The sequence below is a fragment of the Lipotes vexillifer genome, unplaced genomic scaffold, assembly GCF_000442215.2.
Source record: "Lipotes vexillifer unplaced genomic scaffold, Lipotes_vexillifer_v1.1 scaffold525, whole genome shotgun sequence".
NCBI classification, from domain to species: Eukaryota; Metazoa; Chordata; class Mammalia; order Artiodactyla; family Lipotidae; genus Lipotes; species Lipotes vexillifer.
Genome location: NW_006786891.1, coordinates 1045132 through 1064029, shown reverse-complemented (window position 1 = coordinate 1064029; position 18898 = coordinate 1045132). Strand labels below are relative to the sequence as shown.

Below are 18898 nucleotides of genomic sequence, written 5' to 3'. Positions count from 1 at the left end.
GGGAAAGAGGGGACTAGTTTCACTGTTGCAGTCAATTACCACTAGCTGTTCTCTTTCTTTGATTTTGTTTCATCCTCTATGCTTTTAGGGAGTATTTCTGGCCATTAGAATCACCTGGAGGGCTTGTTAAAACACAGGTTTTTTGGCACAACCCCAGAGATTCTTATTCAGTTGGTTTGAGGTACGGCCTGAGAATTTGCATTTCTAATACGTTAACTGGTGATGCTGATGTTGTTTATAGGAGACCATACTTTGAGAACCAGTATTTTAGGAGTTTCCTAAGGAGTTTTGTTTGCTCGTTGGTCTACTCAGTCAGTTGAACTCTCAGTTTTAATTTCTAATAATAGCAAACTAGGATGAAACTATCAGGTGTTTGTTGTGTTTTCCAAGTAATACAGGTTTCCTTCATCAATTTAGTTCAACAAAACATTTACTGAAAAATATCTAGCCAGGAGACACTGTGCTAGGCATTACAAATACAGAAGTGAAGAGCTCTCTCATTTTTTTTTTTTAAGAAGATGTTGGGGGTAGGATTTTATTAATTAATTTATTTATTTTTGCAGTGTTGGGTCTTCGCTTCTGTGCGAGGGCTTTCTCTGGTTGTGGCAAGCAGGGGCCACTCTTCATCGTGGTGCGCGGGCCTCTCACTATCGCGGCCTCTCTTGTTGTGGAGCACAGGCTCCAGACGCGCAGGCTCAGTAGTTGTGGCTCACGGGCCTAGTTGCTCCGCAGCATGTGGGATCCTCCCAGACCAAGGCTCGAACCCATGTTCCCTGCATTAGCAGGCAGATTCTCAACCACTGCACCACCAGAGAAGCCCCGAGATCTCTCATTTTTACAACCCAACAGAAGCAGCAGCAAACATGTAAAAAGTTAATTTCAGTGCAATGTGAACATGTTGAGAAAGAGAAAGAGAGATGTGTAATAAATCTCCAAGTGCCAAAAACTCTTCACATAATGAGGATCCAACAAATGCTACTGACAAAAATTTAGACCACTTTCAGTCTAAGAACTTACCTGACAGAAAAATTTAAGACTTAGTAAGAATGTAAAAACCAATAGATAGATAGGAAGACGAATACAAGGTAAAAGGAGCATGAGTCTACCTCTCCAAAGAGTAGAGAAGGATAAGAGGGAAATTATAGTGGAGAAACCTGGCGAACACCACCTTAACCAAGTGATGAAGGTTAACATCACCAGTGAAGGCATGTGGACATCATGTAACCCCCCCACCCCTGATAAATGCGATGAGAAAGATATTCTACATCTGTGGTACTCTTTCCAAAAACCCATACCCCCAGTCTAATCATGAGAAAAACATCAGACATACCCAGCTAGTACTCCTAGACAATGTCAAAGTTATTAAAAAAAGAAAAAAAAAAGCAACACTGAGAAACTACCATAGACTAGAGAGACTAAGTAGACATAGCAATTAAATGTAGTGTGGTAGCCTAGAAGGGATCCTGGGACATAAAGGAAACACTGGTGAAATGCATTTAAAGCCTAGAGTTCAACAGTAATATACCAATGCTGGTTTTAGTTTTGACATATGTACCATGGCAATGTAATATGTTAATAGTAGGGGAAGTGGGGTGAGGGGAACTGAGGAAATCTCTGTACTCTATCTGCAACCTTTCTGTAAATTTAAAACCATTCCAAAATTTAAAGTTTATTTTTTAAAAAACAAACAAACAAAAACAGCATGATTGGGACTTCCCTGGTGGCACAGTGGTTAAGAATCCACCTGCCAATGCAGGGGACATGGGTTCGATCCCTGGTCCGGAAAGATCCCCCATGCCGCGGAGCAACTAAGCCGGTGTGCCACAACTACTGAGGCTGTGCTCTAGAACCTGCTAGCCACAACTACAAAGCCCACGCACCTCTAGGGCTCGCGTGCTACAACCACTGAAGCCTGCGTGCCTAGAGCCCATGCTCCGTAACAAGAGAAGCCACTGCAATGAGAAGCCCATGCAGCGCAACAAAGAGTAGCCCCCACTCACAGCAACTAGAGAAAAGCCCACATGCAGCAACAAAGACCCAAGGCAGCAAAAAAAAAAAAAAAAAAAAAAAAAAAACCAGCATGATCTAGAAGGCCCAGGCTCAGCCCTGGCTCTGCCACTAACTGATCTGCTTAGAGAAGCTAATTTACAAAATCTTGTCCAACTCTAAAAATCTATGAAAAAGCCTAAGCATAAGCTCATTTACCAAATTAAACTACTAGATTTAGGGGTCTTCCCTTTAAGTTTGAAAGCCATGGTTTCCGGCTCAATAAAACAAAGAACTATTTCATAGAATAGGATTGCATACTGGTGGAACACATCCCAACGAAGGAAACAATAAACTTTAACATGATTATTAGTCACTTCCCTTGGTTCAATACCAATACCATAATTTTATATACATTTTGAGTTTTCAAACAAATACCAGAGAGAAAAATTTGGCCCATTTGCAAAATGTCCCCTTACTGCCCTGTCAAAGACTCTCTCCTAACCTAAGTCAGTAGTAAAACTCAGGAAGATGTACTTCCAATATCCTTATTCTCTAATCATAGAATTCATCAATGAGCAAATAGAATACCAATAATAGTCAAAGACATTTTAAAAAATCAACATTCAAGGATATAGAAATTATTTTTTAAATCCACTTTATTTTTGTGTGTATACATACACACATGCCCCTCTCAAAAGTCATTTTATGAACTACAGAAATGATTCCTGAAAGTAAGTCTTCCAAAGTCATTTTAGTTGTGGCCAGAACACCCAAGGCATGCTAAGGCCTGACCTTTACAAATTCAGTTAAAAAAAACTGAAAAAACCTGCAAGATATTCTAGATTATGGATTTTTAATTAAACCACTAGGTTTCAGAGAATATAAAAAAGCATTTACATTTGAAAAGAAATAAGGACCATTCATTAAAGGTTCACAAGGCAAGAGAAGTTATACAAGTTAGAATATCTCACTAACTTCAACTTTATTTATTCCAATTAAAAAAGTAAACCAACCAAAACTCCCATCTACGCTCTAAAAGGAAAGAAAGAATTTGGTTTGGTTAAGAATTTTTAAAGATAAGTCTTGAACATAAAGACTCAGGTTCAACCAAGTTTTGGTTCATTAGTGAAATAAGAAGTTATTCTTTTTAAAAATCCATATTGTTATTCAAGAAACCAAATGAGACTTTCTCATTAACTTCATTTTTATTTATTCCCATTCAAAAAATAAACATACACTTTGGCTTTGGGACAAATGCCTGCATGTGGCCACATGTGGAGGAGAAAAGAGCTCCTGTATGCGCCCCAACATCTGAGGAGGGCCATGCTGACTTTTATCCAGGATGTTTTTTTCTTAAATAGCAGCACAGAGCCTTCCTTTTTCTGAATGCTCCCACATGGTTTACTCTCTACTTTCTCAGGGTTTACCAAAGATGACTGTATACAAGCTGCATTAACAAGACCTGGTAACAGGGCTCTTGGGACCTCTGTGCTGTTCCTGCTGGGGCGCCCAGTGAGGAAAACAAGACAAGATGGTGTAGAAGACCTTGAGCTCACTCTTCCCACGAGAACACCAAAATCACAACTAACTGCTGAACAATCATCAATAAAAAAGACTGGAAACTACCAAAAAAAGATATGCTACATCCAAAGACAAAGAGGAAATCACAACAAGACGGCAGGAGGGGCACACTTGCGATATAATCAAATCCCATACCCCCTAGGTGGGTGACCCACAAACTGGAGATAATTATATCACAGAAGTTCTCCCACAGGAGTGAGAGTTCTGAGCCCCACAAGAGGCTCCCCAGCCTGGGGGTCTGGCGTCAGGAGGAGGAGTCCCCAGAGCACTTGTCTTTGAAGGTCAGCGGGTCTTGATCGCAGGAATTCCATAGGACTGGGGGAAACAAACTTCACTCTTGAAGGATGCACACAAGGTCTTATTACCAGGAACCAAGGCAAATGCAATGAATTCATAGGAGCCTAGGCCAGACCTACCTGTTGGTCTTGGATGGTCTCGTGCAGAGGTGGGTGGTGGCTATGACTCTCTCTTGGAACATCAAAGCTGGTGGTGAACATACCCAGGAGTGAAGGCTGACATCTTACTTGGTACATTAACACCAAGACCTGGCCCCACCCAACAGCCTATAGGTTCCAGTGCTGGGGTGCCTCAGGCCAAACAACCAACAGGGCAGGAACACAGTCCCATCCATCAACAGAGAGGCTGTCTAAAGACTTCCTAAGACCACAGCCACCTCCAGACACGCCCCTTGACATGGCCGTGCCCACCAGAGGGCCAACCGAGACACGCCCCTTGACATGGCCCTGCCCACCAGAGGGCCAAGATCCAACTCCACCCACCAGTGGGCAGGGATATGCCCCTCCCACAAGGAAGCCAGACCAGCCTCACCCACCAGTGGGCAGACACCAGAAGCAAGAAAAATACAGTCGCAGTGCCTGTGGAACTCAGCCTGCAAACAAAGGTCAGAACCTACCCTGGGACCAGCTGGTCCCTGGTCATTGGGTGATGAGAGGGGGCGTGTACTGCTGGGACACATATGACCTCCCCTACAGAGGGCCATTTCTCCAAGGTCAAGAAACATAACTAACTTTCCACATACATAAAAATACAAATAGAACCTTAGACAAAATGAGATGGCAGAGGAATGCATGCACAAAGTGAGAAGTTCACAGACGTTTTCAACAAAGAATTAGAAAAAATAAAGAACAACCAGAGTTGAAGAATACAATAATTGAAATGAAAAATAAACTAGAAGGAATCAACAGAAGAATAAATGAAGCAAAAGAATGGATAAGGGAGCTGGAAGACAGGGTGCTGGAAATCACTGCCACAGAACAGAATAAAGAAAAATGTCTGAAAATAAACGAGAACAGTTTAAGAGACCTCTGGGACAACATCAAATGCACCAACATTAACATTATAGGGGTCCCAGAAGGAGAAGAGAGAGAAAGGGCCTGAGAAGATACCTGAAGAGATAATAGCTGAAAACTTTCCTAACATGGAAAAGGAAGCAGTCACCCAAGTCCAGGAAGCACAGAGAGTACCATACAGCATCAACCTAAGGAGGAACATGCCAAGACACATAGTAATCAAATTGCCAAAAATTAAAGAGAAAGAAAAAATATTAAAAGCAACAAGTGAAAAGCAACAAATAACATACAAGGGAATCCCCATAAGGTTATCAGCTGACTTTTCAGCAGAAATTCTGCAGCCCAGAAAGGAGTGGCATGATACCTTTAAAGTGATGAAAAAGAAAAACCTACAACTAAGAATACTCTACCCAGCAAGGCTCTTTTTCAGATTTGATGGAGAAATCAAAAGCTTTACAGACAAGCGAAAGCTAAAAGAATTCAGCACCACCAAACCAGCCTTATGAAAAATGCTAAAGGAACTTCTCTAGGTGGAAAAGAAAAGGCCAAAATGAGAAACAAGAAAATTACGAAATGGGAAAGCTCACTGGTTAAAGCAAACCTACAGTAAAGGTAGGAAATCATCCATACACAAATATGATACCTAAAACAAAAACTGCGAGGAGAATACAAAAGCAGGATATCTGAAATGCACTTGAAATAAAAAGATCAGCAACTTAAAACAATCATGGAAATATATATAGACTGCTATACCAAATCCTCATGGTAACCACAAACCAAAAATCTATAATAGATATACACACATGTAAGAAAAAAGGAATCCAAGCACAACACTAAGGAAGGTCATCAAATCACAAGAGAGGCAAGAACTGAAGAGGAAAGGCAGAAAAAAGACAAACCCAGAACAATTAACAAAATGGCAGTAAGAACATACATATCAATAAATACCTTAAATGAAAATGGATTAAAAGCTCCAACCAAAAGACAAAGACTGGCTGAATGGATACAAAAACAAGACCCAAATATATGCTATCTACAAGAGACCCACTTCAGATCTACAGACACATACAGACTGAAAGTGAAAGGATAAAAAAAAGGTATTCCCTGTAAATGGGAATCAGAGGAAAGCTGGAGTAGCAATACTCAAATCAGACAAAATAAGACTTTAAAATAAAGAATGTTACAAGAGACAAGGAAGGACACCACATAATGATCAAGGGATCAATCCAAGAAGAAGATATAACAATTATAAATATATATGCACCCAACACAGAAGCACCTCAATACATAAGGCAACTGCTAACAGCTATAAAAGAGGAAATCGACAGTAACACAATAATAGTGGGGGACTTTAACACCTCACTTACACCAACAGACGTATCATCCAAAATGAAAATAAATAAGGAAACAGAAGCTTTAAATGACACAATAGACCAGATAGATTTAATTGATATTTATAGGACATTCCATCCAAAAACAGCAGATTACAATTTCTTCTCAAGTGCACATGGAACATTCTCCAGGATAGATCGCATGCTGGGCTACAAAGCAAGCCTTGGTAAATTTAAGAAAACTGAAATTGTATCAAGCAACTTTCCAATCACAACCCTATGAGATTAGAAATCAACTACAAGAAAAAAACTGCAAAAAACACAAACACATGGAGGCTAAACAGTATGCTACTAAACCACTAACGGATCACTGAAGAAGACAAAGAGGAAATAAAAAAATATCTAGAGACAAATGAAAATGAAAACATGACGATCTAAAACCTAACAGATGCAGCAAAGGCAGTTCTATGAGAGAAGTCTACAGCAATACAAACTTACCTCAGGAAACAAGAAAAATCTCAAATAAACAACCTAACCTTACACCTAAAGCAACCAGAGAAATCAGAACAAACAAAACTCAAAGTTAGTAGAAGGAAAGAAATCATAAAGATCAGAACAGAAATAAATAGAGACCAAAAGAAAAAAAAGATCAAGAGAACTAAAACCTAGTTCTTTGAAAACATAAACAAAATTGTTAAAACTTTAGCCAGACTCATCAAGAAAAAAAGGAACAGGGCACAAATCAATAAAATTAGAAATGAAACAAGACAAATTACAACAGGCAACACAGAAATACAAAGGACCATAAAAGACTACTACAAGCAACTATATGCCAATAAAACGGACAACCTAGAATAAATGGACAAATTCTTAGAAAGGTACAATCTCCGAAGACTGAACCAGGAAGAAACAGAAAATATGAACAGACCAAATACAAGTACTGAAATTGAATCTGTGATTGAAAAACTCCCAACAAAGTCCAAGACCAGATACCTTCATCGGTGAATTCTATCAAAAATTCAAAGAAGAGTTAAGACCTATCCTTCTGAAACTATTCGAAAAAATTGCAGAGGAAGGAACACTTCCAAACTCATTCTATGAGACCACCATCACCCTGATACCTAAACCAGACGAAGATACCACAAAAAAAGAAAATTACAGGACTTGTCTTGTGGTCCAGTGGGTAAGACTCCATGCTCCCAATGCAGGGGGCCCAGGTTCGATCCCTGGTTGGGGAACTAGATCCCGCACGCATGCTGCAACTAAGAGTTCGCATGCCGCAACTAAGAAGTCTGCATGCTGCAACTAAGAGTCCACATGCCACAACTAAGAAGCCTGCATGCTGCAATGAAGATCCCACATTCTGCAACTAGGACCTGGAGCAGCCAAAATAATAAATAAATAAATAAATAATAAAAGAAAATTACAGGCCAATATCACTGATGAACACAAAAATCCTCAACAAAATACTATTAAACCAAATCCAACAATACATTAAAAGGATCATATACCATGATGAAGTGGGATTTATCCCAGGGATGCAAGGATTTTTCAATATACACAAATCAATCAGTGTGATACACCACATTAACAAATGGAAGACTAAAAACCATATGATCAGCTTAATAGATGCCAAAATAGCTTTTGACAAAATTCAACATCCATTTATGATAAAAACTCTCCAGAAAGTGGGCATAGCAGGGACCTACCTCAACATAATAAAGGCCATATATGACAAATTCACAGGCAACATCACACTCAATGGTGAAAAGCTGAAAGCATTTCCTCTAAGATCAGGAAAAAGACAAGGATGTCCACTCTCACCACTGCTATTCAACACAGTTTTGGAAGTCCTAGCCACAGCAATAAGAAAAGAAAAAGAAATAAAAGGAATTCATACTGGAAAAGAAGTAATAAAACTGTCACTGTTTGCAGATGACATGATATCATACACTTATCATAGAAAAATCCTAAAGACACTACCAGAAAACTACTACAGCTCATCAATGAATTCAGTAAAGGTGCAGGATACAAAATTAATACACAGGAATCCGTTGCATTTCTGTACACTAACAAAGAAAGGTTAGAAAGAGAAATTAAGTAAACAATTCCATTTACTATTGCATCAAAAAGAATAAAATACCAGGAATAAACCTACTTAAGGAGGCAAAAAACCTGTAATCCAACTGTAATTATCTGATGAAAGAAATCAAAGATGACACAAATAAATAGAAAGATACACCATGTTCTTGGATTGGAAGAATCAATATTGTTAAAATGACTATACTACCCAAGGCAATCTACAGATTCAGTGCAATCCCTATCAAATCACCAAAGGCATTTTTTACAGAGCTAGAACAAAAAAAATTTTTAATTTATATGGAAATACAAAAGAACCCGAATAGCCAAAGCAATCTTGAGAAAGAAAAACGGAGCTGGAGGAACCAGGCTCCCTGAGTTTAGACTATACAACAAAGCTACGGCAATCAAAACGGTATGGTACTGGCACAAAAACAGAAATATAGATCAATGGACAGGGTAGAAAGCCCAGAAATAAACCCATACACATACGGTCAGCTAATCTACAACAAAGGAGGCAAGAATATGCAATGGAGAAAAGACAGTCTCTTCAATAAGTGGTGCTGGGAAAACTGGACACCTACAAATAAAAGAATGAAATTAAAACATTCTCAGGACTTCCCTGGTGGTCCAGTGGTAAAGAATCCACCTTCCAAGGCAGGGGACACAGGTTAGATTCTTGGTCGGGGACTAAGATCTCACATGCCGCATGGCAACTAAGCCCACGCACCACAACTACTGAGCTCATGTGCCTCAACAAGAGAGCCTGCATGTTGCAAACTACAAAGCCCACGCACTCTGGAGCCCGCACGCCACTAGAGAGAGAGAAAACCCACACACCACAACTAGAAAAAAGCCCACATGCTGCAACTAGAGAGAAGCCCATGCACCACAACTAGAGAGAAGCCCACATGCTGCAATGAAGACCTGACACAGACATAAATTAATTAATTAATTAAATAAATTTTTAACTCAGAACATTCTCTAACACCATACCATACACAAAGATAAACTCCAAACGGGTTAAAGAACTAAATGTAAGACCTGAAACCATTAAACTCCTAGGGGAAAACACAGGCAGAACACTGACACAAATCACAGCAGTATCTTGTTGGATCCGTCTTCTGGAGTAATGGAAATAAAAACAAAAATAAACAAATGGGACCTAATGAAACTTAAAAGCTTTTGCACAGCAAAGGAAACCAGAAACAAAACAAAAAGACAACCTATGGAATAGGAGAAAATATTTGCAAATGATGTGACCAACAAGGGATTAATCTCTAAAATATACAAACAGTTCATATAGCTCAATATCAAAGAAAAAACAACCCAATCAGAAAATGAGTAGAAGACATAAATAGACACTTCTCCAAAGAAGACATGCAAATGGCCAAAAGGCACATTTAAAGATGTTCAACATCGCTAATTATTAGAGAAATGCAAATGAAAACTACAATGAGGTATCACCTCACACTGGGCATAATGGCCAACAACAAAAAGTCTACAAATAAAAAATGCTCGAGAGGGTGTGGGAAAAAAAGAACCCTCCTACACTGTTTGTGGAAATGTAAACTGGTACAACCATTACAGAGAACAGTATGGAGGTTCCTTAAAAACTAAAAATAAAGCTACCATATGATCCTACAATCCCACTACTGGGCACATATCTGGAGAAAAACATAATTTGAAAAGGTGAGTGCACCCCAATGTTCACTGCAGCACTATTTAAAATAGTCAAGACATGGAAGCAACCTAAGTGTCTACTAACAGATGAATGGATAAGGAAGATGTGGTGTACATATACAATGGAATATTATTCAGCCATAAAAAAAGAATGAAATAATTCCATTTTCAGTGACATAGATGGACCTAGAGATTATCATACTAAGTGAAGTAAGTTAGACAAAGACAAATACCATGTGATATCACTTATATCTGGAATCTAAAAAAATGATACAAATGAACTTATTTACAAAACAGAAAAGACTCACAGACATAGAAAACAAACTTATGGTTACCAAAGGTGGGGGTATAAATTAGGAGTTTTAATTAGGATTAAAATATACGTACTACTATATATAAAATAGATAACCAACAAGGACCTACTGTATAGCATAGGGATCTATGTTCAATATCTTGTAATAACCTATAATGGAAGAGAATGTTGAAAAAGAATATATATATTTATATATATATGTATAACTGAATCACATTGCTGTACAGCTGAAACTAACACAACATTGTAAATCAACTAGATTTCTATAAAAAATTCTTTTTTAATATTTATTTATTTATTTGGCTGCGCCAGGTCTTAGCTGCGGCCCGTGGGATCTTCGTTGCTACTGTGGGATCTCCATTGCGGCATGCGGGATCTTTAGTTGTGGCATGTGGGATCTTTAGTTGCAGCATGCGAACTCTTAGTTGTGGCATGTGGGATCTAGTTCCCTGACCAGGGATCGAACCCAGGCCCCCTGCATTGGGAGCATGGAGTCTTAGCTACTGGACCACCAGGGAAGTCCCTCAATAAAAATTTTTTTAAAAATAAAATATAATAAACACAGAGCAGATACTGGGTCTTTAAAACAAACATAAAGCATCATTTTATCTAAAAGAAAATGGGGGGACTTCCCTGGTGGTCCAGTGCTTAAGACTCCATGCTCACAATGCAGGGAGCCCAATTCCTGGTCAGGAAACTAGATCCCACATGCCACAACGAAGAGTTCACATGCCACAATGAAGAGTTCACATGCCACAACTAAAGATCCCACATGTGACAACTAAAAAGATCCCACATGCCGCAACTAAGAGCCCACAGGCCACAACTAAAGATCCCATGTGCCGCAACAAAGACCACGCATGCAGCAATGAAGATCCCGTGTGCCACAACTAAGACCCAGCGCAGCCAAATAAATAAATAAATATTAAAAGAAAATGGGTAAGAGGACTTCCCTGGTGGTCCAGTAGTTAAGAATCCACCTGCCGATGCAGGGGACGCAGGTTCAATCCCACTAAGATCCCACATGCCGTAAGACAACTAAGCTCACATGCCATGACAACTAAGCCCATGCACTCTAGAGCTTATGTGCCACAACTAGAGAGCCCACATGCCACAACTACTGAGCCTGCACACTCTGGCACCTGCGTGCCGCAACTAGAGAGCCCGTGTGCCACAACTAGAGAGCCCATGAGTGCAACTGCTGAGTCCACGTGCCACAACTAGAGAGAAGTCCACATACTGGAACAAAGAGCCCGCGCACCACAATGAAAGACTCTGCATACCACAATGAAAGACTCTGCATGCCACAATGAAGATCCCGCATGCTGAAACTAAGACCCCCACAAGCCAAATAAATAAATATTTTTTAAACAGGTAAGAATTTTAGAGTTAAATCTTAAGCATAAATACTCTCATGTTCAATAGTTTTGATTAATTAGTAAAATAATACATAACAAGTAAGGGAAAAATACTGTTATACTTCAACAAACCAAAAATTGGCAAAGTATAAATTGTCATAATCCAAAAGAACTGATCATATGAATAAGTACATTATCTTTACTTATTTAGGAACATAATTTAAAATGTTTATAGAGTTTAGTTATTCTACTGTTGCAAAAGCATTTAAAAAATTACTTCAATTTTCAAAGGAACCCTTAAAATTCAGTTTTTAAAAATACTGATGCTAAATAAAGATCAGTGACTTGCAGGCTAAGTTACATTGGCTCTGTTGTAGTAATTAAAAATTTTAAAAACAGTATGGACTATTGCTTCAGTCACGAAAGTAAAAAGATGGAAAAAGGTTTATCAGGCAAATTCTACCAGAAGAATGCTAGTGAGACTATTAATACTGACAAAAGGAAATTAAATTAAAATTGACAAAGGAAATCCTAGAACCAAAAGAATTAAATTAACTGAGTAAAATCTAGAATTTTAGTTACAAAAAAATGTTCTAAAATCTTCTGAGGTTGGGAGGCGAAGGAGAAAGAAGTGAAAATAATCTAAAGGTCTTATTTTACTTGAATGAGGGCTAACAATCTTTTTTTCAAATACTGGAGCAATAAGTATGGTAAGTACAGGAAGGGTGTATTAACCATTAATGGAACAGACATTATAACAGAATTTCCAAATTGATTAGAGGGGGGAAATGAATGAATCACACCTTGATAACTAGCAACAATAAGGAAGAGGAAAAAAGAGAAAATAATAATGTAAAATAAATAGGATCTGGTAGGGGGAATAAAATCAATACACAGCCCATTATCTTAAAAGACAAAAGCTGTCGAATTAGGAAAAAATTAAAATTGGCAGTGACATTTTTAAGAGATACATTTTAAGCATTAGAAATATCAAGTAATCCAAATAAAAAGAGAGCAGAAGCAGTATTAATATCACACAAGCTGGAATTCAAGATTAAAGGCACTAAGCAGGATAAAGTTGGAAAAAATTTCTGAGGAATGCACACAGAAGGAAATCAAACGTGGCAAAATGGTTAAAATTAGTAAATCTAGGAGAAGGTATATGGATGTTCATTAATTTTTAAAGTAGTAATTTCCTACAAATGTGTGTTTATTCTTAAATTATTCTTTTAATGAAAATTTACTTTCATTACAAAAAAAAAAAAAAGTTGCCTAGGAGAAGGCTTCAGGGCATAAGGTAAACTGTGTTTACTCACTTACCTCAAGAAATACTACTGTTTTACCAAATGAAGATAATGCTATTGTCTACCTAGCTTAACTATGCTTATACAAATGCTCTTTCGAAATTTTTAATTTTTGTCTTTGTAAGGAAAAAAATTTCTATTTCTGTATATATTTTTTCAAATGTGGTAAGATGTGTTCTGCCTATTTTGTTTCGCTCCTAGGATACAAACAGAATAAAATTTTTGAAAGGGCAAAAAAAAGAAAAGTAAGGACAAAGAGAAACTGAAGTGTAGTCAATAAAATCAGTATAATGGATTTACAGAAGTCTAATATCTTCTGAACAGAAATGTTGACATATCCAGGAAACATATGTACAAACAGGTTGCAACCTTGGCAACAAAGAAAACCTTAACAAAATTTTAAAGACCACATTCACCAGCCAAAATCTAATCAAGCTGGAAGTATATACAAAGGTAACAAAAACCAAACAAACTTAACTACTTTGAAATTAAAAAGCATATTCCTAAACAGATGACCAAGGAAAATTTAAAAATTATCTTAAAAGGAGTGAAAAGGAGAACACTTTGTACCAATATCTATGGAATCCAGCTAAATCTGTATTTAGGGGAAAATACATCCTTTAAATGTTTTCCATATTAAAGATGATAAAAAACAAAGGGACTTAGTACTTTTCAGAAATTTTTTAAAAAGTAAATCAAAACAAACTGGAAAGAAGGAATTAAGATAGAAGTGGAAAAGAATGAAATAGAAAGTCAAAACACAATAGAAAAGATAAATAAATCCAAAAGATGGCTCTTTTAAAAGATCAATAGGCCAGAAAAAATCCAATTAAACAAAGAATGAGAAGAAGCAAAAATACGTAAGATTTGGAAACAGAGAGGAACCCAACCATAAACCCAGAAGAGATTGAAGAACAGTGCAAATCAGTGGCAAATCTGAAAGTCAAAGAAATGGACAAGTTCTTAGCAAAACAGAGAAAATTTGAAAAGATTAATTTCCAAATAAGAGATTCAAGGGGGGATTAGAGATTTACAGTTCATGAGTTCACAGCAGAGTTTTTTTGTTTGTTTGTTTTTTGTTTTTCTTTTGCTGTATGCAGGCCTCTCACTGCTATGGCCTCTCCCATTGTGGAGCACACGCTCCGGACGCGCAGGCTCAGCAGCCATGGCTCAAGGGCCCAGCCGCTCCGCGGCATATGGGATCTTCTGGGACCGGGGCACGAACCCGTGTCTCCTGCATCCGCGGGCGGACTCTCAACCACTGCGCCACTAGGAAAGCCCCCAGAGCAGAGTTTTATCTAACCTTTAAGGAAGCCATGAAAACAACTCTATGTGTAATTAACTAACCAGTTACTAAGGATAACATGTCTTCAGATAAGATGTCAAAACTTTCTCTGCCTTCATAAATGACGTGAAACTATTATGTTATTCATCTTTTCCTTTAATCAAATAAATGTGAAAATTCAGGGATATATTTGAAGTAAAGTCATTCCACAGCAGAAGTAGGTACTGAGATGCCTGGTCACATTGAGATTCAAAAGATTATACTCAGCATCTTTAGAGTACATTATCCAAAGCATGTATTCTTACGTACCTTAAAGTCAAATAAAATGAAGATGGCAAAAACATTCTTTATCCATTTGCTTAATATTTATTGACTACCTATAAATTCTAGGTAAATACAGTCATACAATTTTAAGAGAAATGTAGTTTACTTCTAAAGATAAACAAAAAAGGGAAATTTTCACTTGAGAAAACCATTAAGATGTTTAAGATTTCGAAAGCATTATGTTACTTACAACTGCAAACTCATCTCTGTCAAGCATTCCATCATGGTCAATATCACTCAACTCCCAAACCTTAAAAAGAAAAGAATTAGGAAAGATTAACATTCTTTCATTTCACGTGCTAACTGTATACATCCAATACCTAAATGGATGAAAAAGTTTTGCCTAAACATTATAACATCTATTTCTCTGAGAAATTTCAGTTATGCTGACCATTTTATTAAATCACTATTATATGCTATATTAACATTACTGTAAAAAGAAATAATAATTCTTAATACCAAGTATTTTTAAACAGAAATTCCTTTGGAAATTTTTAAAGAAAATATTTTGCTCCTCTCAAGTAACAAAACAATTATGTAACACAGTACTTTAAACAACTATAATGCTTTTTCAAAAACAACATCTCAGTTAATTCATGCAACAACTCCATGTGGTACTATAAAACCTGTTTTAGACCTGAGACTGCATGAATTATCTAGGATCATACAACTATTATTAAGTAACAGAATCAGTTTTCAATGTGAAGACTTCCAACCAAGTCCATTATTGTTTTCCCTATAATACAGAACCTCTAATCATCTGAAATAAGTGTCCAATGAACACTGTATTATTAATCATTAGCCAACTAATGTCCAGGGCATACAAAATAAATATAAAATCTAAAAGGCCCTGGTATATTTGGTCTAACTCTAGAGTAGAATCCATAGCTTTAGACCAGCTATAAACTATGTTAAATCCTTGAAATGAAGGTATTAAAGATATTCAACAAAATTTTACTTGGGACAGGAAGAGAAGGTATACTGGTAAAAGACAGGAGTGAAAATAAGCAAGTGCCTGGTCACTGAATGCCTTGGAGTTTAGACTTTTTCCTAAATGCAATGGGAAGCTACCTAAGAGGGTAACTTTTAAGTAAAAAATAACAAGATTATATTTATAGTTTAGAAATCTCACACAGATCACACAATAGAAAAATAATTAATGAAAAACAATATTAGCAAATAGCTTTAAAATTAATATTTATTGAGCACCTAAACTATACAACACTGATCCAGTAGTACTGCTGTTGTGGTGGCAAGCTGTTATCATCATGATCATGGCAGCTAGCGTTCAAAGAGTATGTACCAAGCACTGTGCTAGGTACTTTATATACATTATCACATTTAATTTGTATAACCCTACAAACTGGGAACCAGGCTAATTTTAAAGATTAGAAAACTGAGACATGGTTTTCTAATGATTTACCCAAGGTCATACAGTTAAGAAATGGTGTAACCAGGATTTGACCCCATGTAGTCTGACTAAGCAAGGAATTAAAGAAAGGACTAGAGGTTTAATGAGAGTAGATAAGGTTTGAAATATAAAGAAGGGTATTGAGAAATCATGATGGAAACAGCACAAGAGTGGCTGCAGTATGGAAAACCCAGCTGAAGATCATGAAATTATGATGATACCAATCTTACTAGACTTTCTCAGTAGTCTGAATGCAACCAGAGAGAAGGCAGATAATTAGCTTCATGCAAGGTTGGATTTTCACCAGGCAGAAGAAAAGTTAGAAAACACAGCAAAGGAAGCTAAGGATACTGACATGAAACAGTGGACCAAAAAAATCCAGGACGGATGAGGAAAAAGTAAATTCAAAAGATGGGGAAAATAAAAGAGTCTGATTTAAAGGTCTTGATGAGGTCGGGCTTCCTGGTGCCGCAGTGGTTAAGAATCTGCCTGCCAATGCAGGGGACACGGTTCGACCCCTGGTCCTGGAAGATCCCACATGCCACAGAGCAACTAAGCCTGTGTGCAACAACTACTGAGCCTGCGCTCTAGAGCCCTTGAGCCACAACTACTGAGCCCATGTGCTGCAACTACTGAAGCCTGCGTGCCTAGAGCCCGTGCTCCACCACAAGAGAAGCTACCGCAATGAGAAGCCCGTGCACTGCAACGAAGAGTAGACCCCGTTCATCACAACTAGAGAAAGCTCGCAAGCAGCAGCGAAGACCCAACGCACCCGAAAATAAATAAATAAATATTTTTTTAATTAATAAAAATAAATAAATAAAGGTCTTGATGAGGTCAAAGAATTAGTCTTGCAAGTATCTAGGAAAGAAATCTAGAAAGACAAGAAGACTCTTCAGAGAGTAGAATTTATGATTTCAGAGATGAAACTATTGCTTTAACCAGGCTGTATGATACAGCCACAGAGTAAATGGCAGATGCAGAATACTGATGGTCTCTGGAAATTAAATCAAGGAATTCAGAGGTCAGAGCATACAGCTCAAAGAAAAAAGGACCTACATAAAAGGATTATATATAGCTAATTTCAAACACGCATATGTTACAGGGAATAACCAAAGAAAGAAAGAAATTGGCAATAATTTTATATATTAAGTCAAAACACAAAAAATTCTATAATACAAGTTCAAAGTAAGATCTATGTGTTTTTAAGTGTTCCTGGTAGATACAAAATTAAAATACATAAAAGTTACATTTAGAATTTAATCTTACTCTTCCAAGAATATCCACAGGTAACTTAGAGTTGAGCAACACTGGTTTCACTTTATCACCAGACAGAAATCCGTTCACTGGGCTTAAACTATCAAAAATTGCATCATATTTGGCCTTATCTTCAGACTATAATACAAAAAAGATCAAAGTTAAATAATGGTGAAAGGAATTTAACTGCATTTTAAAAAATTGAGTCCTCAAAGAATAGACATTTTTAAAACTATCATTTAAAAAACATTTTTCACTTTCATCAAAATATATTATAGTAAATAATAATTTAAAAGTTACTCCACTCAAAAGTCTAGAATCCCCTCCATCCCTTTTGTAGCTGGAATACTATCTTTGCCTTTCTACTGTTAGGTTAAAATCAAAAGATTTTAGTGATCAAAGGGCTTTGAGAAGAGCATCTAATCCAACCCTCTCACTCAAACAGATCCAAAGCAAAACAGTAACTTTTATAAGAACACACAGCTAGTTAGTGACATTCTATGACTTTCTAAACATGGTATTTAGTTACATTTCAAACTCAAACAAATTAAAAAAAAAAAAGGAAATCATTGCCACAGAAATAGACATCAAGTTTCCCCCATTTTTCCCAAAGCAAGATTTCTTTTTATCAATAACAAGGTATTTTCTAAAATCCCAGAAAGTTATTTGTATAACATAAAAAACTATTGTTCATGATTTTCCAAGTCAAGGCCAGATCCTTACACTTTTTCAAGTTAATAGCATACAAGCAGACACAGCCATACAAACCAAAATGGTTTTCTGACAAAACTGTACACATCTATTACAGGTTATTTGATCTGCTATATTCTATTTTAAAATTACGATTTTTAAAATTTGATAAGATAGCTATAACCATTTTGGTGCCTCCAAATAACTGTAATGCAAAATACCCATTTTAGAAAAAGATTTCATAAAGAAGTGTTTTAGAGCCATAAAGAGAATTAGTTAAGTAGAACTTTTCAAACAAGAAATAGTACCAGTGGGGTAAACTACCTATTCATCAAATATTTTAGTTAATACAAGATTATGAGATCACCATTTTTAGTTTACACTATAACAGAAATGAGATTAAGCCAATACTAACTGTCATAAAATGACTGACAGAGCTGTAACATCCCTCAAGCAATTTCTAGTAGCAGTATTTCCTCCACAGTAAAAAATGAAAGTCTAATGCAGACTGCAATATATTTTGGAAGTAGGGGGAAAGGATTATGTAGGTAGGAAGTAAAGTGAAGTAGAAGAGAGAACAGTTACAAAGTTTACTTACTTTTACAGCCCATGGGAGCTCAGTTGCAGAAGTTCTGCTGATTAGCAAAGGACTACTGGTATCGTGCTAAAAAGGAAAATATAGCACATGAAAGGCTGAAATCCTCACATCAATAAACAAGGAGGGGAAAATAATCTTTGGATTTAAAAATACTCAGACAAAATGTTGGATCTCAATGCACAAAGGACACTATTTTACATTAACTCTGTTAGACCTTCACCTGAGTACAAATGAAACAAAAACTGAGTAAGCTGAGTTAGTGGAGCTAACTAAGTGACTAAGTGACTGTGGAGCAGTAACTAAAACATGTAAGTCTTATAGAAGAAATACTATTACAACTGAAATCAAGATAAAGATATCTGAATATAACAAAAATATTTATGGC

General features: G+C 36.9%; 1 protein-coding gene across 1 annotated transcript in view; it reads right to left on the bottom strand.

The window, feature by feature from the left end:
* The window catches only part of EPS15 (epidermal growth factor receptor pathway substrate 15), a 155621-nt gene that overhangs the window by 92174 nt on the left and 44549 nt on the right, over positions 1-18898 (bottom strand). The window contains exons 6-8 of the mRNA XM_007459632.1: positions 18514-18579; positions 17238-17363; positions 14748-14807 (exon numbers count right to left, since the gene is read on the bottom strand). Coding sequence (XP_007459694.1) covers positions 14748-14807; positions 17238-17363; positions 18514-18579 — 252 coding nt within the window. The remainder of the gene's footprint in view (positions 1-14747; positions 14808-17237; positions 17364-18513; positions 18580-18898) is intronic.